We start from the raw sequence: 24,991 nt of genomic DNA, 5'->3' as shown, positions 1-24,991 counted from the left end.
AGAGATCGGATGGAAAGAGAGATTATTGAAGTAAATCACATCAGAAAAGCAGGTGGTTAGTGTGTCAGCAAAGCTTCCTTGTCTCTTCTTGATAATAAAATGGCCTTTTTGGAGCATTGCGGTTGATGGCCACGAGGTGATAGTAGCGCTGTACTAAAGCTTTGCTATTCTCAATAAAACTCAGTTGGAAGTGCAGCATTCCTCCTGTCTTATGTGTGTGTTTTTTGCCCCCGTTTTTTCGTGCTGCTTCGTTTTTTCAAGATGGATCATTACCAACTGGCCCAAACTTCGGTGCTTCCGCATTTGTTGCAGTCTCGAAAAATGAGACGGCTTGGGTCTGGGAAATGCTTTGCAGAGATTTCACAGCACTTTGATGTTTCTTACCCTGAATATGACTAGTAATCGCCCTCTTACAACTTCTTGCAGCACACGGTGCAGCAAGCACTATTTGGGTCATTTGGCACTGCTCTAATCCAACTTGCATTTGCCGAGATTTACGGGTTTGTCCAGTCAAGCTTGAAGGAGCATTTATTCGACAGTGACATCCACAAATATCTTCAGCTCAGGAGCCCAACACAACGGAAATTTCAACCTGAAGACCGAAATGCAAGCGGTAGAGACAGGTAGAGAGACCGCAGCGCGCGCATGAACAGTTGCGATCACGGGGAGACATGAAAACTAACGGACGAATGGAGTGCTATTTTCGCTATACATGTGCCTCTGAAAGGATAGATAAAGATTGGCTGTACAGTTCAGAGCTAGTTCTGTGTTCTGAGTAGGGTGCCTCGATGGACCAAGGCCGCTTTCAGGGTGAAGACACAGCTCTCGGCGGGGGCATGTTCGGTCCCACTCTCCCGTTCAGCTGCATTGAGCACAATGCGGCAGCGTGCCGTTTCAGCAAGGCCCTTGATTATGACAACATGCAAATAAAACCAATAAAGTACGCGATTGAATTTCTGTGTCCAGTACTGTCTTATATATTTAATTTAGCAATAGAATCGGGTACTTTTCCTGAGGGCATGAAGCGAGCAGGAGTTGCTGTAATCTTTAAGGGTGGAAACAGAAATGAAGCAACTAATTATCGACCAATATCTATATTACCTGTTTTCTCCAGAGGACTAGAAAAGATCATTTACTAACGCCTAATAAATTTCTTAGATAAAACTAGGGTGCTGACCGATTGTCAGTTTCGATTCAGAAAAGGTAAAACTATGGAAACGGCACTGCTTGCAATAAAAGAAAATATATTACAGAGCATTGAAAAGGGAACATATACGCTCGGTTTTTTTGTTGATTTCAGCAAAGCTTTTGACTGTCTCGACCATAACATACCTCTTAAAAAACTCACTTCATATGACATCCGCGGAAAATATCATGATTCGCTTAACTCGTAGCTCAGCAATAGAAGCCAGTGTGTCTGTATTAGCAACCACCAGTCTTCCTCACTTCCAATATCTTGTGGTGTACCACAGGGGAGCGTATTAGGCCCAGTTCTGTTTATCTTATACATAAATGACATAGTTCATATTGACAACAGTGCATAATTTATTATACATGCTGTTGACAGTACTGTGCTTATTTCTGGTAATGATCCCAATGCCCTTGTGTCACATGTAATGATGTACTTGAAAAATTGTCTGTCTGGTCCCAATTAAATCGCATAGAAATAAACACCAAGAAAACGAAAGCTATTCTATTTCGAGCCAGAAATAAGAAATTCATTCTAGAAAATTTTCTAATGATTCAAGATAAAAATATTGACCTTGTCGATACTCACAAAATTCTCAGTGTCTATTTTTCATGCCATTTGAGTTGGGACACTCATGTCAACTATGTTGCAAGGAAAATCTCTTCATTGACTGCAGCTATGTCGCAATGTTGTACTGTTCTGCTACAAGAAGTTAAACTTCAGTTATATAACGCATTAATTGCCCCGTACATGAGCTACTGCAGTTTGGTGTGGGCAAGCACAACAAGAGCAAATATTGAAAAAGGTAACAGTTCTGCAAAAAAGGTACCTTCGCTACTTAGCCAATATTGATCATCACTCTACGACAAGACATCTCTTTGCAGAATACAATATTATTAGTTTTGACTATCACTATGAACACCGATTGCTACATGCTTTCTATTTTTCTCAGAATGACAGCCAGAGTTTCCTTCGTTCGATGGCATTGCTGCAACCTAGAGCTACGCCTTCTTTAACTCGAATTTCCGAACCCTGCATGGTTAGTCCCATACTTTCGTACTCAGTACAAATTGCAATCATTAAAACACAATCTGCCGGTCCTATTAAATCAACACAAACAGGTAGCCTTCAAATCCCCAAAAGAGCTACGAGTACACTTTTCTCAATTGTAATTGATAAGAATCTATTGTTGTGATAAATCTTGCAGCAGGTCTATTTTCTGATGCCTTCCACTACTGAGTGTTTGTAATTAATGTTAGCATACTCTGCCGCTTTGTAAACGGCTCCAGGGCCCCAGTCAAGTTGTAGGCAGCAACTTTTAGCCCTGGAGACCGTCCAGTTTTTCTGGCGAATAAAGAATTGAATTGAAATTAATTGAAAAGAAAACTGTAGCTGCCGCGTGGAATTCAGGAAATGTGGTGTCCTACTGCGACAGAGTGGTACCAGAGGTTGTTTGAACAGTGACTCAGAGGTACTTACTCTGAAGTATACAGCCTTTCGCAGCTAATCTGCCGAGGAAGTCGGCGCCTAATGAACAGTCGGTGCACTCATGTGTGTTGGTTCTCTTCTGTAGCGTTCATTTTGCGCTGTGTTCCTTCATAATAGCATTCTTACAACTCGTGTAGCATATTCCACCGCAATCTCTTGACCCGGATAGTGTACATTTCAATTACTTTTCCAACAATCGGGATTATCTATTTCGAGCCATGAAATCAATGCGAAAAGGTGCACTTTATGGCTGCTAATTTAAATAATCATGAGGATGCAAAGATAATTTGTGCATTATACCTCCGTCCCCAGCAGAAATTGTTCTGGGAAACAAGCGTTTCGCATGCTTTGCCTCTCATTCTTTGGGTTTGACTGTTGGCCAGGTAGTCTCGTTTGACCTGCGATTGGCAATTTTTTCTGCGCGCGCTGTCACGAGCAAGGCCAAATAGCCGGAGCACTTTAATAATGTAGGCAGAACACCCGGGAACACAACAGTCCATCATAACTTGGTCCCTGACTGCTGCATCACACACTACGAGCTCACTTCAAGTAAAGGGGCGTGTTCCGTTCTCGCCTCGGTTTTGCAAGTTTTGTGCGTTTTCCGCCACTTTTCTTCTGATTAGAGGAGCCTCATTGTCCTTACACGTCGCGGCCTTTCTTCTCCCAATTACAGCCGTCCAGGTACACATCGCACATTCTGCACCACGCTGTCAGAAGTTGCATATCTTGTCCACCAGACCACAAGCGCTTGCACTAGGCAAAGCCCAAGAAAGCGAAGAAAGTAGGCCAGGAAAGCTGAAAGGCGAGTGTCAAAACTTTCCAGGATACATCAAAATTTGCCGAGCGGTTTCTTCACAACCGGACACAAAGGCATTTCCCAATAAGGCAGCCGTATTATTTAGGCACTCTTGTGGGTAAGCGAGTATGTGACACTCTCGTCGCAGCGTCTTGATCAGTTTAATATTTGGTCTATCTTAATGCCACGATGGCATTATTACCTTTCCCCTATCTCTACTTCTTTGCGCCAGGTCACTACAAATAGCATGGCGCCGAACTTATCTTCTGTGCGTCAGTAAGCAAAGAAGCCGTGGCTGCGTGACGCGAACGAAAGGCGGCTTTTTTCTTCAGTAATAATTTATTTTCCTCCCTTTTTGTATCGCTTTTAAAGATACCACAACTGGGGAAAAAAGGCTGTTTTCATTGCTGTCATGCAGCCACATCAGTAATATTCATCACGCTGTTTCTGGGCAACCATATCCAATAGATTACTTTTTTCCCTCTTTCGATGATAGCAGCAGCAGGGATGGAAGCTTGTCAGTCGTGTTCACTCGCCCGCGCCTTCCTGCATGCTTAGATGCTTTACCTCAAAAGTGGTTTAACAACTAGCCCAGACTCATTCCTTAATGAGACCTATTGCCTTGCCCGACGACTATCGAGTGAGAGAGCAAGCAAGCGTCTCTTCGCAACTGGAGCAGACGGTTCCGCAGAAGCGAGTAAACGGACCACTAAGCCCGCCGGCCAGAAATGGCTGGTGGATCGGGCCTTATGTGAGGCACAAGCCCGTGGACTCCTGGACCAGTAGAAGACAACCCTGGAAGATTTTTTCTTTCCTTTTTTTCTAATAAAAGTTGTTCCATCCATCCATCCAAGGGGCTTGATCCCGACCATGGTGGCCGCGTTTCAATGGAAGCGAAACCCAAAGGCGCCTGTGGAGTTCGCTGACCTACTCGCGAACTTGTTGGTCTTGTGTTCGCAAGGTAGGCCGCTCCAGTGGGGTCGGAAGTCACCAACAAAGGGACTCGTCCCGTCTCGGCCTCCCCTGCTTGCGGCGGACGTCCTCGTTTACACCGCGCCGCCTCGGGCATAATCCGCCTTGAAAAAGCCTAACCAGATGCAGCTGTCGACATGTGTGCGTCGTCAAGGGGTGACGAGACTTCGGCGATGCGGGAGAGATACAGCTGGATGGGGACCGAGTGCTGGGTGACCAGGAAACGGATTATTCCCTTAACGACTGTGTTCTTTTGGTTGCTGTCAACAACCTGAGTCATCGCCTCGTCGGCACATGTTTCTAGCATCTGTGGTGCCGTGGGTGGCGTGGGGAACGGAAGTCGCATTTGTGTTGTTTGTCTGGTTATTTGAAACCTCCTTCCCAAATGTTTTAATCAGAACTTTTCCCCAATCTCTGATCAGTGGGCGGACCTTATTTTCCTTTCCCTAACCACTGATTGGCGAGATGGGTCGTTTGTTATCTTATTGGTTGCTGTCCCCGTTAAGGGCGGAGACAGAGGGTTTAAAACCAAGCGCTCTGGGTTGAGCGGGAGCTGAATTCGTCTGATCCACGATTTAGTTATGTAAATAGTTTTCTCCTTGCTTTGTTTCTTCTCGTTTTTTTACCTATGTTGTAAATACATAGTTAACCTTCTCCTTTCCTTGAGTAATGTGAATGTTTGCGAGTAGAACCACCGGGTCATCAAGAAACCCCGATTTCATCATCAAGTAGTTTCCTCTCATCGCCACCGGAAGGGGAAACTCAACTGGCGCAGTCGACAGGATCGCAACTTCTTTCTACTCAAGGCATTGGACGGAAGGTGAGAAGAACAAGTCGGTGGACAAGCTGTTTATCCTAAAGGATAAAACGTGAAGCTGCGTCGAAAGATTGACATCGAAAGCTTCAGGATCACGGGTCGAGTTCGAGAGGACGTCGGAGGCTCAAGTCAGCTAGGAGCTGAAGGAGCCGGGCAACAACAAGCCATCGAGGGTTCGAGTCAGCGAGCTGCTGAAAAGAATTAGGCATCCACCTCGAACTGGTTTGAGTCAGCGAGCTGCTGAAGAGTAACCAGGAGACCAAGTCAAGCCAGTAACACGAGGCAGACGTCAGCGAGCTGCTGAGAGATCCAGAGCTCAAGTCGTCCGCATCAAGGAGCCTGTCGTCATCACGGAGGACGACGAGATCACCGGGGCAGAGAGCAACCAGTAAGGTAGGAGACCTTTCTGCTTTCTCCGAATTCACCATGTCGGTGTAGTGTTTATGTGCTAGAAACGATAGCGCGGAAAACGGAGATGGCTGCCGTACGGTATGATCAGGAGGGCAGGATGCGATGCATTGAGCAGGAGGAGGCTGAACAGCTAAGTGAAATTGAAAATTTGAAACTGCAAATTGAACTGGAAAAGAGAAAACTTGCACAGATTCAGTTGAAATTAAGGCAGGGGACGAAAGTTGATAGCGAGGTCTTATTCGCAGCAGTTCAATGTTATACCTGCATGAAATTTGGACACTCGATGATTGACTGCCCGAATTCAAAGCAAAAACAAGAGTTCCCGTGGTGAGGACAGATGTGTGCAAACTAGTAGCTCAGGTAGAGATACTGGCGCCTGATAAGCTACATTCCCAGTCGGAGATGACTGTTAATAAGGTCAGTCAACCAGATGGGACAGAGGATCTGGCATGCGGAGACTTGCATACCGAAGGTCAGAGTTCTGAAACCTGTGTGGATTCAGGGACTGAAATAACGTTACCAGGAGAACAAATTTAGTCACTTTCTAGGGGTGAGTGCTCTGAAGAAACAAAACAGGAAGGTGCGGTTCTCCAGGTAGCGGACGCTGAACTGACGTGTGTGCCGATGACTAAAGCTTTGACAGCTGCAGCGGTTAGACAGCAGGGCCTAACCTTGTGTGTCGTGCCAGAAGAGATAGGCATAGGAGTGTAAGTCACTCCTGTGACGAACATGCTGTCAGATCAACCCAATATAGACCAGACCCAGGAGACACTTCAGTGTATTGCTCGCGAACAAGAGTTCAGCATCGCGCCCCAGCCAGTGTGCATTAACTCTGACGCAGCATCAAGGGTCGAGGACGGGGAGAAGGCGGACCTGATTGTGAGAACGCTCTTTGCAGTCGATAGTAATCTAGCCGCCAAAGATGAGTTGTTTTGCCAGCCGGTGCTGACACTGTGCACGCTGACAGATCTAGCTGATGGTGTAGGGCAGCTAGTAACATCGGAAACACACTCGCTACTAGAGCAGCCAGAAAGGGACCAGCCAGATGGAGAACATCAGAGCTCAGATTTCGATGAGCGTTTCAGAATCTCGCACGAATCTGTTCGAGACAGACTCGAGGCTTCAGTGGAGCTTCAGGCAAATCCGGAAGCTGCAAATGTTTCTGCATCAGATTGGGAGCTGACAGGGACAGCTGCAGAGTTTCGCAGCACATAGGAAACTGGTGGATGCGGGCAATGCCTCCATTCCTGTAGGTTTCTACATGGAGCAACCTGCCCCATTAGCAGAAGTGTGGAAGCAAGGCGGCGAAGATGATCGTAAAATGATAACGAATGAGCGCATGCTTTTCTTTGAGGAGAACGCCGGCTGCCAACGCTGGAAACAGCTAGCACTGCTGGAAACTGCATGTCAAAATGTAGGTCAAGTTGCCGATGACAGGCCCAACCCTATTCTAAAATTCAAAGTAAGGGCGAATGCAGACGCAATACCAACAGCAGCCTTCGTGGCCCGTGGGGAGTCTGTAAGCTTTATTAATTTTGAGAAAAGCGACAAGGGAGATCCGATAGCGGCGGCAGCCTTTACAACCGGCGCCGTTCCGGATAAATCGGAATTTTGGTCCAATCTTGTGGATAACGCTCAACAGAAACATAATGTTCTGTTTCGAGATGTAGGCGGCTAGAAATCATTTCTGCCAATCTGGTGCACCGATATGACATGGTGGATTCTGGAATGTGCAGATTGGTGTCCTAACCTTGTATGTGCTGATTGAATTAAGCGCAATGTGCGCGTGTGTGTGTGTGTGTGGACTGATGGAACAGCCGAGCATACATGGGCGCGCGTGTGTAATTTTGTTCCGGGAGCCTTGTGGCCGGACTTTGTCACACTGACAGCAAGTGTCCGCGTGACATTCTTGGTTGGGAGGTGTGGAGTACGCTGATCTTTTCGCGAACTCGTTGGTCTTGTGTTCGCAAGGTAGGCCGCTCCAGTGGGGTCGGAAGTCGCCAACAAAGGGACTCGTCCCGTCTCGGCCTCCCCTGCTTGCGGCGGACGTCCTCGTTTACACCGCGCCGCCTCGGGCATCATCCGCCTTGAAAAAGCCTAACCAGATACAGCTGTCGACATGTGTGCGTCGTCAAGGGGTGACGAGACTTCGGCGATGCGGGAGAGATACAGCTGGATGGCGACCGAGTGCTGGGTGACCAGGAAACGAATTATTCCCTTAACGACTGTGTTCTCTCTGTTGCTGTCAACAACCTGAGTCATCGCCTCGTCGGCACATGTTTCTAGCATCTGTGGTGCCGTGGGTGGCATGGGGAACGGAAGTCGCATTTGTGTTGTTTGTCTGGTTATTTGAAACCTCCTTCCCAAATGTTTTAATCAGAACTTTTTCTCCAATCTCTGATCAGTGGGCGGACCTTATTTTCCTTTCCCTAACCACTGATTGGCGAGATGGATCGTTTGTTATCTTATTGGTTGGTGTCCCCGCTAAGGGCGGAGACAGAGGGTTTAAAACCAAGCGCTCTGGGTTGAGCGGGGGCTGAATTCGTCTGATCCACAATTTAGTCATGTAAATAGTTTTCTCCTTGCTTTGTTTCTTCTCGTTTTTTTACCTATGTTGTAAATAAATAGTTAACCTTCTCCTTTCCTTGAGTAATGTGAATGTTTGCGAGTAGAACCACCGGGTCATCAAGAAACCCCGATTTCATCATCAAGTAGTTTCCTCTCATCGCCACCGGAAGGGGAAACTCAACTGCGCCCATGTGCTGTGCAATGTCAGTGCATGTTAAAGATCCCCAAGTGGTCGAGATTATTCCGGAGCCCTCCACTATGGCACCTCTTTCTCTCTTTCCTCCTTTATTCCAACCTTCCTCCCTTCACTTACTCTGCCAGGTGTCCACCGAAACATGTGAGACAATTACTGTGCCATTTTCTTTCCTCAAAAACCAATTGTCACTTTTTTCCCGTGTTGCTCCCGCTCCTCTTTTTTAGTTTACTCTGGCAATGACAATGGGATTGAAAATAAGTGGTTATCAGGGGCTGATTTTGTGAGGTCTCTTTGTGGATCAGTCGCTTTTGATGTTTGATAATTTTTCTTCATGTTTTGAAAGGAAAAATAAATTAACTTAAATTTGTCCCCAGATGAAGCGATCTTAGTTATTACAAATTAGGAAGACGTCATCGCATCACATCGTCAGTGTACGTGTAGTCAACATCATTCAGAAGGTAGCGCAAACAACTGAATGATTTTGTTGCGGCACAAGCCACTATAAGTTAAGCAGTTGAGAAAATATGACTATTTGGTTTTGCAGACATGTCCCCAGCTTATCTCTCCAGAGCAGTGAGGCGACAGATTACTTGGAAGAGAAATTTTGCAATATTACGTGCAATTTTTCATGTACGGTGCAGCAACAAGACAAAGGCACCTCAGAGAATGTTGGAAATATGGATGTTGACTACGCAAAATTAATATTGCCAGGTGGCGTTCGTGGCGCTCGGAAAGAAGACGACGCTCGTGGTGCTCTCGTTTTGAAAGACGTTGAAGTTCGCCGTCTCGCCAACTGAAGGACGTGCTGCCGAGCCCTGCCTTCTAACAGGTCCTCTCTTGTCACCAACACCGTGACAAATCTGGTGGAGGTCGGATCGATCTCATGTCCCGTACCCCAACCGTTAGTCGGAGCTCCAGTCCAATTCCCGTCACGACGCCTGTTCACCGTACTCGCCGCCGGATTCGAGGCTTACCCCCCGAGCCTGTTCCATCCGGTATGTCCACGGAGCAACCTGCCTTGAGCATCCCAATGCCTGGGGCGTCGACACCCTACTTCACGCTCCAGAACCCCCGCATCCCGAAGTCCTTCCACGGCGACATCTTTGAAGACGTGGAAGACTGGTTGCAGCACTACGAGCGCGTTGCCGCATTTAACCAGTGGGATGACGCCGCCCAGCTCCGGAACGTCTACTTTAGCCTGGAGGACGGCGCTCGGATTTGGTTCGAGAACCGCGAAGATCAGCTGGTCTCTTGGAGTGAGTTCCGGCGTCGGCTCCTAGACACATACGGCAGCTCGGATCGTCGCGAACGGGCAGAACGCGCTCTGCAATCTCGCGTTCAGCTGCCCAATGAAAATGTTGCAGCGTATGTCGAGGACATGACGCGCCTTTTCAGACGCGCGGACCCTGCAATGCCCGAGGACAAAAAACTGCGCCATCTCATGCGTGGCGTCAAGGAGCAACTTTTTGCCGGCCTTGTCCGCAGCCCTCCGAAGACTGTCGCCGAGTTCCTCACTGAGTCTTCCACGATCGAGCGGGTTCTTCAGCAAAGAGCATCCGCGTACGATCGACCCGTATCCGCCGCCTCCGTTTCCAGCGAGTTACCGTTCCACGGCACCGATGCCTCCCGGATACGCGATCTCATACGGTCGATTGTGCACGAAGAAATCCGGCAGCTGTACGGGGCCCCTACCACAGCTCAAAGCTCCATGGCGACCTTTGTCCGCGAGGAGGTGCAGCAAGTGCTCCGGCCGTCCTTACCTGCCGGTGAGGCTCGTCCATCCCCTCCTCCTTTCGCGCCTGACCGTCGTCTCACCTACGCCGAAGCCCTGCAGTCCCCTGCTCCAGCACCGGCGTCCTTCGTTCCGGCTCCTGCTGAAGTGCCGGGGCCGCCTGCACCCGTGCTGCAGTACGTGGAAGCTCCCCGACCATCCGCGCGCAAAGCCGACGTGTGGCGCACATCCGACAGACGCCCCCTATGCTTTCACTGCGGGGAACCAGGTCACCTGTATCGGCACTGCCCCTACCGCCGTCTGGGCCTCGAAGGGTTTCCCCCCGATTCTCCTCGACCCCGCTATGGCGAACGACCCAGGGCCGTCGCGGATTTTCTTGAAGACCAACGTTGGCAACAGTCTCGTCGCCAGCGGGCTCGATCCCCATCGCCCGGGAGTCGTCCTTCACCTTCTACCGCGAGTTTTTCCCGGGCGGCGCAAGGCCGGTCGCCCAGCCCACGGCGGGAAAACTGCAACCAGCGACCTTAGGGGGTGGGCTCGCTGGACGTCGTTCTGAGGGGGACCCCCCATCGCCGCGGGCACGACATGCCGACGCCTCGCGGGTTCCGAAGTCCGCGGTCACCATTCACTCCGACACAGCGACACTCCCTCGACATAACGACGCTTCGACGGTTCCGAGGTCCGCAGTACCCGTTCGCTTCGACACATCGACACTGACACATGACGGCGCCTCACCGATTCAGACGCCCGCATTCTCCGATACTTCCGACGCACTGACCCCATTAGAAAGCACACGCCACGCCGACGAACTACCGGTGGCACAGCCTGCAGACAACGACGCCTGTGCCCGATCATCCTCTCCGGAGCCTGCATCTCGTGAGCGGCTTTCCTTAGACATACCTGTGATGCTGGATGGTCGCCACGTTCGAGCGTTATTAGATACTGGTGCTGATTATTCGATTTTAAGCAGCCAGCTCGCCGCCGTCCTCAAAAAGGTTCTCACGCCATGGGCTGGCACACACGTTCGCACTGCGGGCGGTCATTTGATTGCACCTCTCGGCATGTGCACCGCCCGAGTTCAAATCCGGGAGTCCACATTTGTCGTCTGCTGTCTTGTTCTGAATAACTGTTCGCGCGACCTCATCTTAGGTGTCGACTTTCTGCGTGAATATGGGGCGATTATTGACCTACGCGATAACAAGGTCACGTTTTCAACTGAGAGTGCTGTCGCCCTCCCCAACGCGCCGCGACCAAGCCAGACACTTCGAGTTTCTACGGACACAGTCACCCTGCCGCCTCGAACCAGCGCCTTCATTACGGTTGAGTGCGAATCATTTCAAGACGGTGACGCCATCGCCGAAACCAACCTGTCATTACTGTTGACGCAAGGCGTGTGCGTGGCCCGCAGTCTGATCCATCTCCACAGTGGCCAGTCACAGGTACTTGCTACCAATTTTTCGCACGAGCATCGGCATCTTTTTCGCGGCACTTCCGTAGCCTTTATCGAACGCATCTCCGATGTTTCCGAGTGCTTCTCCTCAGAACCAGTGCAGCCTCCTTTTCCCCTCGAGAGCCTCGATGTCAACTCCGCGCTGTCAACCAGCCAACGGGAGCAGCTGTGTGCACTATTGCTCGAATTCAGACAGTGTTTCGCCTCCTCGTCGAAAGTGCGTCAAACTACCATAGCCAAGCACCACATCGTGACGTACGATGACGTACACCCGATCCGTCAACACCCCTATCGGGTATCGTCTACAGAGCGCGAAGTCATTAAGTCCCAAGTTAAGGAGATGCTCGAAGATGACGTTATTCAGCCTTCCAACAGCCCATGGTCCTCGCCGGTCGTCCTCGTTAAAAAGAAAGACGGCACCCTCCGTTTCTGCGTCGATTACCGGAAGCTGAATGCAGTCACGAAGAAGGACGTTTACCCATTGCCACGTATTGACGACTCTCTCGACCGCCTTCGGCGCGCTCGTTATTTTTCGTCCATCGACCTAAAAAGTGGCTACTGGCAAATTGAGGTCGATGAGCGGGATCGTGAGAAGACGGCCTTTGTCACTCCCGACGGCCTTTATGAATTTAAAGTTCTACCTTTCGGTCTTTGTTCTGCGCCTGCCACATTTCAGCGGATGATGGACACTGTCCTTTCTGGTCTTAAATGGCAGTGTTGCCTAGTCTATCTCGACGACGTGGTGGTTTTCGCCGACTCATTTAGTCAACACCTTGATCGCCTGCGGACGGTCCTCGAAGCCCTTCGTTCAGCTAACCTGACATTGAAGCCCCAAAAATGCCACTTCGGTTACCAGGAGCTGAAATTTCTCGGCCATGTCGTCAGCGCCGCCGGCGTGAAGCCCGACCCCGACAAGCTGGCCGCGGTTGCGGAATTTCCACTGCCACGTGACAAGAAAGCTGTTCGGCGCTTCCTAGGGCTCTGCAGTTACTATCGGCGTTTTATCGAAAATTTCGCTGACCTCGCAGAACCGCTGACTCGCCTCACCCGTGACACCACACCTTTTGTTTGGTCCCACGAGCAAGAAATGGCTTTCGCCGAGCTCCGCCTGCGACTTCAAACGCCGCCCGTTCTTGCCCATTTTGATGAGCGAGGTGACACTGAGATACACACCGACGCCAGCAACATCGGCCTCGGCGCGGTTCTCGTGCAACGCCAGGATGGCGTTGAACGAGTCATCGCTTATGCAAGCCGCGCTCTGTCACGCGCAGAGATGAACTATTCGACGACAGAAAAAGAATGCCTCGCCATTATTTGGGCTGCTGCGAAATTTCGCCCCTATCTTTATGGACGCCCTTTCAAAGTGGTCACTGACCACCACTCCTTGTGTTGGTTGACCAACCTGCGTGACCCGTCTGGACGTCTGGCGCGATGGAGCCTTCGCCTGCAGGAGTTTGACCTCACCATTGTTTATAAGTCCGGACATAAGCATGAAGACGCCGACACCCTCTCTCGTGCGCCTGTCGAACTCGCAACCCCCGACACGGACGACGACATCAGTTTCCTTGGGGCTATCAATTCTTCTGATTTCTCAACCCAACAACGCGCCGATCCAGTGCTACGACCCCTCATCGATTATTTGGAAGGCCAGCCAGCCACCGTTCCTAAATGTTTTTCTCGACACCTGTCGTCGTTTTCCCTGCAACGAGGCGTGCTCTATAAGAAGAACCCTGGTTCCAGTTCGCGCGCGTATCTCCTCGTCGTGCCAACAACACTTCAGGAGGAAATACTTTCTGCGTGCCATGACGAACCAACCTCTGGCCATTTAGGATACTCTCGCACGCTTTCCAGAATCCGCCAGCTGTTCTACTGGCCCAAACTCGCCACTGTTGTCAAACGCTATGTGCAGAGCTGTCGGCAATGTCAGCGCCGTAAGGCCCCGACCGCCAAGCCTCCGGGACTCCTCCAACCTATTGCACCACCACGCGCCCCATTCGATCAGGTCGGCATTGACCTTCTCGGTCCGTTCCCTTTGTCCTCGGGTGGCAACCGGTACATCATCATTGCCACAGACTACCTCACTCGATACGCCGAGGCCAAAGCCTTACCCCGTGGCACAGCGTCCGAGGTTGCGGATTTCTTCGTGCATCAGATCGTACTTCGGCACGGCGCCCCGACCTACGTCATTACCGACCGAGGAACCTCATTTACTTCCCAGATGATGGCCGAAATTTTTCAGCTAAGCGGGACGACCCACCGGAAAACTACTGCTTACCACCCGCAGGCAAATGGGCTGACAGAGCGGCTTAATAAGACTATGGCGGACATGCTGGCGATGTACGTCGATGTACAACACAGGAATTGGGATACGATCATACCGTACGTGACATTCGCCTACAACACAGCAGTTCAAGAGACGACCCGTTTCACACCGTTCCGCCTCCTCTACGGCAGGGAGGTTCAGACGATGCTCGACGCAATGCTCCCTTGCGCAACCGATGACCATCTTTCTGCTGACGCTGAGGAGTTTACCCACGAAGCCGAGCAGGCTCGTCAGCTAGCCCGTATTCACATCACCCAGCAACAAGACAAAGACTCGCGGCGATACAACCTCCGGCACAGACAAGTCTCCTACCATCCCGGCGACCAGGTTTGGGTATGGATACCTGTTCGACGACGCGGCTTGTCCGAAAAACTCATTTGCCGCTATTTCGGTCCCTACAAAGTCTTGCGGCGCGTCAGCGACGTTAATTACGAGGTAGAACCGGACGCTGAACTTTCCCAGCAGAGAACCCGTCGAAAGCCCCGTCCAGAGATCGTCCATGTTTTGCGCCTGAAGCCGTATTTGGCACGGGGACCCACCCAGAATCTTCGTGCCTCTCTTGTGTGATTAATTGTGCTTGTGTGTGCTTGTGTGTGTGCTTGTGTTCGCGCGCTCTTCTGCGCGTGTTTTTTTTTTTTTTTAAGAGGGGAGGAATGCCAGGTGGCGTTCGTGGCGCTCGGAAAGAAGACGACGCTCGTGGTGCTCTCGTTTTGAAAGACGTTGAAGTTCGCCGTCTCGCCAACTGAAGGACGTGCTGCCGAGCCCTGCCTTCTAACAGGTCCTCTCTTGTCACCAACACCGTGACAATATATTTGGCAGGTCAAACATGCTCTGTGCTGCTTGTGTACAAGAGAAACTTGGGGCCTTGTGAACAGTCTTTACGTTTAAAACAACAAAAAGAGCATAATTAGATGGAATTCGGTGACCCTAATATAGTCTAGATTATCACTATCAAGGAACACAAATAACTGCTCTCCTTCTAAAGTGCAGCCGTTGACTGGGAAACACAGCAGTCCGTCATAACTTTTCGGTTATCGTGTAGTCGGAGCGAGTGCATCAGGCATAAAATACGCTCAAGAGTGCAAAAACACTAGTAAGACTTTCTGACGGGCTAGTTGGTACATATTCATTTCTGGAAAGTTGTGCGCTAAAAAAAAGACGTTCACAGGAGAAAGGAGACAACAGGAAAGAAGCGCAACTTTCAACTTTAATGACGACAAAAGAAGCCAGGGCCCTTATATATCTCTGGATAACAGGTGATATATAAGTGCCCCTGGCTTCTTTTGTCGTCATTAAAGTTGAAAGTTGCACTTCTTTCCTGTTGTCTCCTTTCTCCTGTGAACGTCTCTTTTTTTTAGCGCACAACCTTCCACAAAAACACTACTGCCACGAGTGAAACAAGTATGTACTATTTCCAGATAAGTAGCATTATTACAGTCGCGACGCGACTGCAGAGGCATCGTACCAGACGCATAGCGCACTGTACGCAACTGACGCGTGGGACCCAGAGTACCGCTGCGAGGGGGAAACGGCGGCGCGGGGTAGTACAAAGAGTGTCCCCACCCTGGAAGCGGAGGCGAGCAGGCACCCAGGCACCCTAGTTCTGAGTGGTAGCGCGCGCCACCTTGTATCAGTGATACGTACCTGTAAGCGTGTCGAGAATCTCGGAGGCCAATGCGAACGCGCCGCCGCCCTTCACTGTACTCACATCTGCGCCTGACCGCACCTGCCACTACTGGTACGAGCGAGCCAGCATAGGTTATTTTCCCTGACTCTGCAATCTTTGCAGTAATATCCCTGACTTTTCCTGGCATCTTAAAAATCCCTGACAACTCCCGGTTTTCCCGGTCGGTAGACACCCTGTGAAACACAGGTTGAGAATGCCCCGCTTAACGATATTGAAATGTCAATCGTTGTAGCGCAACACATGACAAGGACACAGAACGAGAGGACCCACACACCGCGCTAACTTCCAAGAAGTTTAGTGTGAAGAAACACACCTGTGCCTATATACACGCTGCATTGCTGTGACATCATTCAGCCCAAATGTATGCAAATTCCTTTTGGGACAGATGAACAGAGGAGGTGCTAACGCAGGCACTTCCTAATCGATCTATCTTTTCCACTTCAATTCTTTCCCGCGTGCGCTTATCACTACTCTTACCAATGAGAACTGTCTTGTCACAGATATGAGTACACCCTTTGCATTTACTACAAGCAACCCATATATAATTTGTTCATTCTTGTTTTTTACACTGCGCTTGTGCTCTCGGAGGAGATGATTTAAACACCAATCAGTTTGTCCTACATCCTATTTCCCACACGATAGCGCAATGCGATACACCACGCCCTCTATAGATTGAACAAACGAAGCTTCGCGTGCCTCAAGGCTTGCACGCCCTCGGCACGTGATTTTCCGATTTGCTAACCCTGTATAGCGTGTCTAACTTCCTACCTGGATCCGCTTCGAAATACGCTTCAAATTGTTAGTAGGATACCGTGTGCATATAAGAAAAAACAGCAAGTTCTTTTTTTGCAGCTGTGATACCCCAAATCGGTCAACAGTTGAGCACCGCTGATTCCATCAGTGCATGCGCTTCGCACAGGGACTGATGTAAGGTCTGAAATCTATGTACAAAGTACTTAGGAGTGAAAATATATGTGGGCATATTTCTGTTGTGAAAGCAGACAGACGGCCGGCGGCCACAGCCAAACACGGAACCTACGGCCAGCTACCTACCTCTATCTCGCCGAAAGGACGCGGGAGAAACCCATGTCGGAAGGGCTTCACGCAGACCTCGGTCCAGGGCTCTGGCTCCGACTGGCCACTGCACAGCGCCACCCTGCACCGGAAGAGAATGGTAAGACCTTCGAGGGGCGCCTAATTTATGCTCCACGAGCACACATGTGCGGCCTTGGAACATTCGTAATGTCACCACGAGGCGCCAATTAACTGGCCTTACAAGCAGCAGCAGTAGTGCGCACTTTAAAAAATAAAAAAGGCAGTTGCTGTTGGTAAATTTTAGGACAGAGTTCACTTTTCAAATACCTAATTATCTACTGAGTGATTTTAAGTAGAAACTACTCCGTATTAAATTCTAGTACCTCTAAAAGGTATTATAATAAACTGCACATCTCCAACCAAAAATTTTATTTTAACCCAATGTTTCGACGCCGACTCCGCTCCTTCATCAGGGGTGACTGAGGGCAGTAGCTATAGCATCTTTAAGTCTGGAGGGGAGGAGGGGGTCAAAGGAACAAAAGCTGTGATGCGAAAGGCGTGGGGGAGGGGGAGGAAGGGGGTTAAGGCTGTAAGTCACGTTGTTGCACTGTGGGGAGGCGGTCAATGGCGACTTTTTTCGTTGAGTTGAGAGCGAAGTCCCTGGGCATATACTGGGGGCAGGTTTCCTTTGTGCGGTTGATGTTCGGAGTGGTTTGGATGTGCAGGGATTAAAGAAGGAGCCTTTTGTGGCAATTTGTTTTGGTTCCGAGGATGCGGGTTTCTTCTAAGTTGATTCTATGGTCTGAGTCCTCGGAATGTTTGGCTACAGGACTGCGCTCTCTTGGAAGTTGCTGACGTCGTCTTTATGTTGCCGAATTTATGTTGCTGAATTGGCTCCACCATTCTACGGCCTGCCCAAAGTCCACAAACCGGGAATCCCTTTGCGCCGATGTCAACACTTCGCGCACCTTTGCGTGTGCTCCCAGACACCCTTAGAGCGTGTGGGTGCAGCGGTCTCGGTCACAGAGGAGATGCCCTCGACTCAGTGTGGCAAGCTCAGCCGGAGACCAGCTACCAAGTAACAAGGGGGTTGGTCGTTTGGTGCCCAGCTTTCGCCGGTCGCAAGCCAGAGAATGGGTCGGAGCCAAAGATTCACAAAACAAAACAAAGTTTATACAGCTGAGAGACGATACAAAGGATTGCACAGTTATCACTCGTAGGAGCACATACAAAGTGATTCACCAATACAATGCAACACGTGCAAGGTAACACTTGACGAGAGATAACAATTCAACCAAATCTTTGCACCTAAAGTGCACTAACACAGGGAAAGACAAATAATCAAAACACAATTTGTTCACCGGGCACTGCGACAGACCGACGGCCTCAGGAGAGCACGACGGGACCGATCCGCAGACTGGCGCACGTTGCCTCGCTGGTCCGTCCTTGGCTGGTCGAGTGGTGTTCTCCCAGGAGTCGAGCGGGCGCGCTTCTCGGAAGCTTGAACGGCGGCTCGGGCTAACAGACGGCGGTGGCAGCCCCTCATTTATAAGCGCGGATTGCGTCTGTTTGTTCTTTGCGCCAAGGCAGGCCCGCACATACACGCAGCTTGAACCGCAGAAACTCCTCCTTCTTGCGCCGAGCGCGCGACCCCATTGGTCGAGCGCGGAAACCACCTTCTAGAACAATCTAGGTCATTCGCGACACGCTGAGTCATTGGCGCCGAAGCGAAAAGGGGGGGGGGTATCACTTTGGTGCACACAAAGTTACCCCCTTTAAAGAGCAAAATCTTCTCCAACATTAGAGAAAAATCGACGCCGCGTGCGGCCATGCGTTTCGTGTGGTTTTCAAGTTAGTTTCGAATCTATATTACATGCATTGGAAGCAACGAAGACACTGTTTGATTAAAAAAATAACAAAGGTGTTCTGAGTTTCTTCCGTCCAGCGTATTCATTTTTAACCCCACCAATAAAAGCCGACCTTTGTTCAAAACTGTTGTTTTGACGTCCATATGAAGGAGACTGTTAGCTTGTGTTGGTACTGAAATTATTGAGGGACTTTAATGGATGGATGGATACGGCTGAACCCTTTAAATCGGGCGGAAGCTCAAGCCACCTAGCCATGACTTATGAGACTTTACACTTGTCTTCGCTTTAGCCACCAATCAGATAACCTTCGCTTGGTTACTTCTACCCGTTTAAAATATATTTTCCCTTCGCTGTTCTTAAACCCCAATGCCTTGGATAAATCAGCCTCGCTGCTTTCCACTGTATGGGGAAGCCCTTTACAGAAAAGTATCAAGTGTTCAGCCGTTTCCTTCTCCTGTCCGCACGCAACGCACAACGTGTCTATCTCGTGGTACCTGACTCTATATGTCTTAGACCGCAAAACTCCCGTTCTGGCCTCAAACAACAAAGAGCTTCCCCTACAATTATCATAGATATTTTCTTTGGCAATTTCCTGCTTAAAAATCCTCTTTGTTCCCAGTGCCGATTTCATCAGCATCCCCGTTTTCCACAGAGCTCTGCGTTTTTTTAACCTTCTTCTTTATCGATAATTGCTGATTGGCCCCCTACTGCTGTCCAGATATTTGCTTGTCAATTTTCTAGTTCGCTTTCTCCATTTCGTGTCAACATTCCTTATGTACAGCTATCTGAAAACTTTGCTAGCCCACTCCTTTTCCCACATTTTTCTCAATCGATCCTAAAATGCTATCTTACTGCTAGCTTCTCTGCTCTCGAACGACGTCCATCCCATATCACCCTGTACCCCCTGATTCGGTGTATCGCCATGTGCTCCCAAAGCTAGTCTCCCTACGGCACGTTTAATTTCTTACCTTGATTGAACATCTGGTCTCATGCACAGGACCGCGTTACCGAAAGTCAGGCTACGAACCATCACCCCTTTCCAGATCCCTCTTACCACTTCATGCTTATTGTAATTCCACAGTGCCCTATTTTTCATGAGAGCTACATTCCTACTAGCTTTATTCATTACATATTTTTCATGCTTTGTCAGATACTCAGCACCGTTATTTATCCACACCCCAAGATACTTGTACTCATCCACTACCTCTAGCATGAACTCCTGTATTCTATGCTCGCTGCCCTCATCCTTAAATATCATGACTGCATATTTTTCCTTACTGAACTTGAAACCTAATCTATCTCCGATCCCGGCCGTGGTGGTCGAATTTCGATGGAGCCGAAATTCTAGAGGCCCGTGTGCTGTGCGATGTCAGTGCACGTTAAAGAACCCCAGGTGGTCGTAATTTCCGGAGCCCTTCACTACGGCGTCTCTCATAGCCTGAGTCGCTTTGGGACAAACCTCCATAAACCTAATCTCCACTACTTCTAGCGTGAACTCTTGCATTCTATGCTCACCACCCTCATCATTAAATATCATGACTGCAGATTTTTCCTTACTAAACTTTAAACCTATTCTATCTCACTCTGTACCACATATGTCAATCAACTTCTGCAAATATTCCTTGTTGTCAGCCATTAGCACTCTATCATCAGTGTATATTACTCCCGGTAATGACTGTTTAATCTATTCTCCTTGCTTGAAAGAACGGTTGAAGCCTCGTCCGCTCCTCTCTAGCTTGGTCTCCAACCCTTGCAGGTACAACATGAACAACAAAGGAGACAGAGGACATCCTTGCCTAAGGCCCCACTGTATCTTTAGAGGCTCTGATACATTTTTTCCCATTCTATAAGCACTCTGTTACCTTTAGATATAACTCTTAAAAGATTAATTACTCCATCTTCCACATCCAATGTGCCCAGTATGTCCCACAAATCCTCTTGAATAACGTTGTCGTAGGCTCCCCTGATACCCAGAAATGCTAGCCATAGGGGCCCATGTTCCTTTTCAGCAATCTCCATACACTGCGTCAATGAAAATAGATTGTCCTCCAACCTCTAGAAAGGAGAACAGTAGCGCCGAAAAACACACAGACACAGTAGAAGAACGACGTAGGACGAGCACTCGTCCTGCGTCATTCTTCTACTGTGTCTGTGTGTTTTTCGGCGCTACTGTTTTACTTTCTGGATCGAAATGAACCATCTAGCCCAAAAAGTTCTTTTAATCCTTCAACCTCCTTTGTTTCCGGAACCCGAAACATTGGTTTCTCTTCTGAAAATCAACTTGATACACTTGTGGTCACTATACCTAGACTTCTGGAACCATGTTCATCTATGTTCACTACCCCTAATCTATTATACATCCTCTGTGACATTAGTGCACAATCTATCGTCGAGTGCAGACTCTGTGCTTCCCAAGTTATGAGCCCTTCACACTTCTCGGTACTGTTGGTACTGTCACACATCTCCAGCAGCATGTTTCCTGTCGAATGTGAGTACCCATACAGGTCTTCTATATATGCGTTCATGTCGCCTAATATAATTATTGCACCCTGTCCTAGCTCATCAATGTCGCTTGCAATACATTGTAACATTTTCCTGTTTTCCTCTTTGGCATTAGCTCCTGTCTACAAGTATACAAAACCAAGGAGTGTGTCACGGATCTCTCCGGAGAACACTCAGACCGAAAGGATGGACTAGGCGACGGGTGTACCCACACAAACGCACATTTAATAACCCTACGTGGCACACACTAGAACACAAAACTAACAAAACTAACACAAAACACAGACTATAAATACACACGACCCGGACACACTGCTACTAGCATCTACTACTATGTTCTACTATTAGCGGTCGGCGTTCGTGCTCACGGTTGGTTCGGTGTGGCTGCAGCGTTGTATGGTTCCAGTAGGCGGCGTCGAGGCAGCAGTCGCCGTGCTTGGACTGACGTCGCTGGCTGCGTCGTACAAGTTCCCGGTCCAAGCGCCCGTGGAGGTGATGCCGGTGTTGTTGGCGTTGGGGGCACCACCCGGATGGGTTGCCACAGCGCTGGAGACACCCCTGGCCGTAGCAGGTGGTGGCGTCTTCTGTTGACTCCCCGGAACAGGCTCAGGCACGGCAGGAAGTCCACGATGCGATGTCGTAGAACGCGAGCTCACCGGAGCAGTAGCCGGCGTCGCTCTCTTCCAGCCAAAGTGTCCCTGACCCGCCGGAGCCTCCGCTTCTCTGCTGTTCTCCCCGGGCCTCGCTCTCAGTCGCCCTTTTATAGCCTCGGTGTTAGTCCACGTATGCCTTGTCGTCGAAGAATGTCGTCTTCTTCTCTTCTCCACCAATCATCTCTCTCCACCGCACCGAATGCTTCTCCACCAATCATCGCTCTCCACATCAACGAATGCTTCTTCTTCCTTTTCTTTATTCTTCGGTTAATTCACGTTGTCTTCTTCACACCATTTTCCTTAAAAATTTAATTTAGGCTCCTTAATATATGTGACAAGGGCCCCCTCTCTCTCAAGAGTTTTTCCATGAAAAACTGCTCACGTCACCCTCATCTCCAAGCCATCCAGCCAACCGGCTATCTTCTGAGCGATTCTGAACCCAGCACACAGCACACCGCAGAGGTCAACCACACACCAAACGCACGCCACTAACACAGCACACCAAATTGCGTTTCCAGAACACACCACTGCCGCTGTCCGCACAGAGTCCTTAATAAACATGTTCATGTTCACAACACGCTCCCTTGCATGATCACATAACACCAGCAATATCAACAACAACAACATGGTAAATCCCAAAGACACAACACAGCAACAACATGATATATCCTGGAGACACCCAGAGCTGACCAGTTAGCTCTATCTCTATACAAGTCTGATTTGTGACATATGACCTCAATTTGGCTTGGCCCATCCCAAAATGTCTCCCCCTTGATTTGGAGTAGAGCTGTAATCCTCTGTCTGCATTCAAATTCGGCTTCTTCAGTACCTCATCCCCTCCTGCGTTTTTCTTCCCACTGAACGTGGACACCTCGGCAGCATCACCTGTCTCCTCGGCCACTACCGAACAAGTTGCCCTCGGGGCGTACCGCCGTACGGGACCTCGTTGTTCATATTTCTTCAACATATTAACATGGAAAACCCTCTTAGTACCACCTATCACTACCTCATAATCCATGTCCTTTTTCTTCCGCGTCACAAGCTACGGGCCCTTCCACTGCATCATTAACTTATCATGACCCATAGGAAGCAACACAAGAACCCTGTCGCCCGGATTCAGATTTCTGTTAATGGCTTTCTTTTTATAACATCCCTTGTGGCGTTCACGCGCCTTTTCCAGGCTTTGATGTGCAAGCCTGCATGTTTCCTTCAACCTATCCCGCAACTCAAACACGTATAAGTATGTGGTCTTGAGATTTGATGCAATCTCTTTATTAGCCCACAGCTCCTTGAGTATTGTAAGTGGACTGCTAAAGGTTCTCCCATATAACATCTCGAAAGGCGAGAAACCAATACTCGTTTGTTCTACCTCGTGGTAAGCGAACAAAAGAGCTGGGACAAATCTATCCCAATCAGTAGGTCTCTCCTGGCATATTTTCTTGATCATGTTTTTGAGGGTGCCATTGAAACGCTCTACAAGCCCATTACACATGGGATGGTAAGGCGTCGTCAGTAACTGTCTTACTGACAAAAGGCGGTTAACCTCCTTCATTAGTTCCGATGTGAACTTCGAGCCCCGGTCACTCAAAACTTCCCTCGGGAACCTATAACGCAAAAACATTTCCACAAGACCCCCCGCCACTTGGATACTGTCAATAGTTCTCAGAGCAATAGCGTCAGGATAACGAGTGGCCACATCAACCAGAGTAAGCACATATCTATTGCCTTTGGCGGATACTGGAGAGATTGGCCCCACAATGTCAATCGCCACTCGCTGAAACGGTAGGTCGATGGCTGGCATCTTGCCCAGAGGTACGGGACCAACTCTTCCCTTCGGAACTGTGCGCTGGCACACATCACGTGAGCGAACAAAGTGCTTAACGTCACCCTGAACACCCGGCCAAAAGAACTCCTCAGTGATCCTAGACACCGTTTTTTGAACACCTTGGTGTCCGGCCATAATGGCGCCATGACCTAAGCGTAGCACGGTGTCTCGCATATCTCTCGGTAACACCAGCTGTTGGATACGCCTTCCTGAACTAAATGTGCATTCCCTGTGCAAAAGACCATTTACGAATTGAAAGTCGAATGACGTCCGACTCTTCTTTCTTTTCACCTTTTCCCCGACTCTTTCGAAGCAGGTCTTCAGGCTCGGGTCTTCTTTTTGCCTAATTGCAATTTCGCCCGGTGTTATGCTCAGGCACATCGTAACAGGAGTAGAGAGCAGACGCTGCGTTGCTCGGGCTATCACTTGAGCTCTTGTCTCTACTGCCGACGAGAAACTGACTGCACCCGCCCACTAATGTCCTAGAAACGTTTTTTCGAGGGTGTTAAGCAGAAACAAAAACAAATCATAACATTTTGGTCCCAGAAAGGTAACTGAAAGAACATTTTTGGGACCAATACTTTTCAACAAAAAATACAAATTGACTCCTCGCTCCCTTTTCTCTCTCCCTCGCGCCAAAAGCTACGGGGAGAGGTTTTGTGCTTGCACTCGCCGTTTTGAGAGATCAGACAGTTTTGTTCGAACAGCCGAAGGAAGCGCAGTTCACCCCGCATCTCTCTCGTGGGCCATCGGCTCCATGCTGCAGGCAGGCGACAGTGGTCTGCCTTTTCATCGCATCGCCGGGAGCGGCGGTCACCAACGTGCCCGTCTTCAATAGTGTTTCCAACTTCAGTGCAGTGCGGCGGTCCCTGCAGGCATCTCCAACTACCAGCAGTCCTCGTTGCACCGCTGTTTAGCAGAGGCGCATAAATGGGCCTCCCGTCGCTCGCCTGGCTTCCTCGCTGGACGGAAGCCATCTTGCGCACACGTATTCGCGCAGCCCCTAGCCGCTCGCGCGTAAGCCTCAGCGCGCAGCAGCTCTTGCTCTCATCACTGGCCTGTCGTGAACTTCGTAGCTGCGGATTCATGGCAGCTTTCCCGCGCACCTCGGCGTGCCCACATAATTCCTTTTGGAAGTGGTGCAGCGGCGCGCGGTGCATCGCAAGTCTTTTGCACAGCTTCACGGCCCTACATCACAATGGCGCTCTTATAGGCGTCGTTCACGGCAGCAGATTTCAAGGCAATGGGCGACTCCTAGCGCGCACTCTGCATCCCTCAGTGCCTCCGACGACTGTGGTGTGTTGTTGGTGGCAGCGTGGCCGTCCACTGCAGTCATAGGCGGGAGAGATCTTCGGAAGGCCACTAGACTCTTGCTGCGAGTGCCCATGGATTAACCTGCTCTACCTACATTGCCATCCTGTCGCAGCGGTATAGTTTGTGTTGTGTTCGCGTCGCTGACTCCCAACCCACCCCCCCCCC

The 24,991-nt window shown here is 49.6% G+C and overlaps 1 protein-coding gene across 1 annotated transcript in view; it reads right to left on the bottom strand.

The window, feature by feature from the left end:
• The window catches only part of LOC144111361 (WD repeat and HMG-box DNA-binding protein 1-like), a 402,955-nt gene that overhangs the window by 178,009 nt on the left and 199,955 nt on the right, over positions 1–24,991 (bottom strand). The window contains exon 7 of the mRNA XM_077644637.1: positions 16,683–16,785. Within this exon, the coding sequence (XP_077500763.1) occupies positions 16,683–16,785 (103 nt within the window). The remainder of the gene's footprint in view (positions 1–16,682; positions 16,786–24,991) is intronic.

Source organism: Amblyomma americanum, chromosome 11 (genome assembly GCF_052857255.1).
Source record: "Amblyomma americanum isolate KBUSLIRL-KWMA chromosome 11, ASM5285725v1, whole genome shotgun sequence".
Lineage (NCBI taxonomy): Eukaryota > Metazoa > Arthropoda > Arachnida > Ixodida > Ixodidae > Amblyomma > Amblyomma americanum.
The sequence above is the reverse complement of the archived record's forward strand: the minus strand, read 5'-3'. Positions and strand labels throughout refer to the sequence as shown.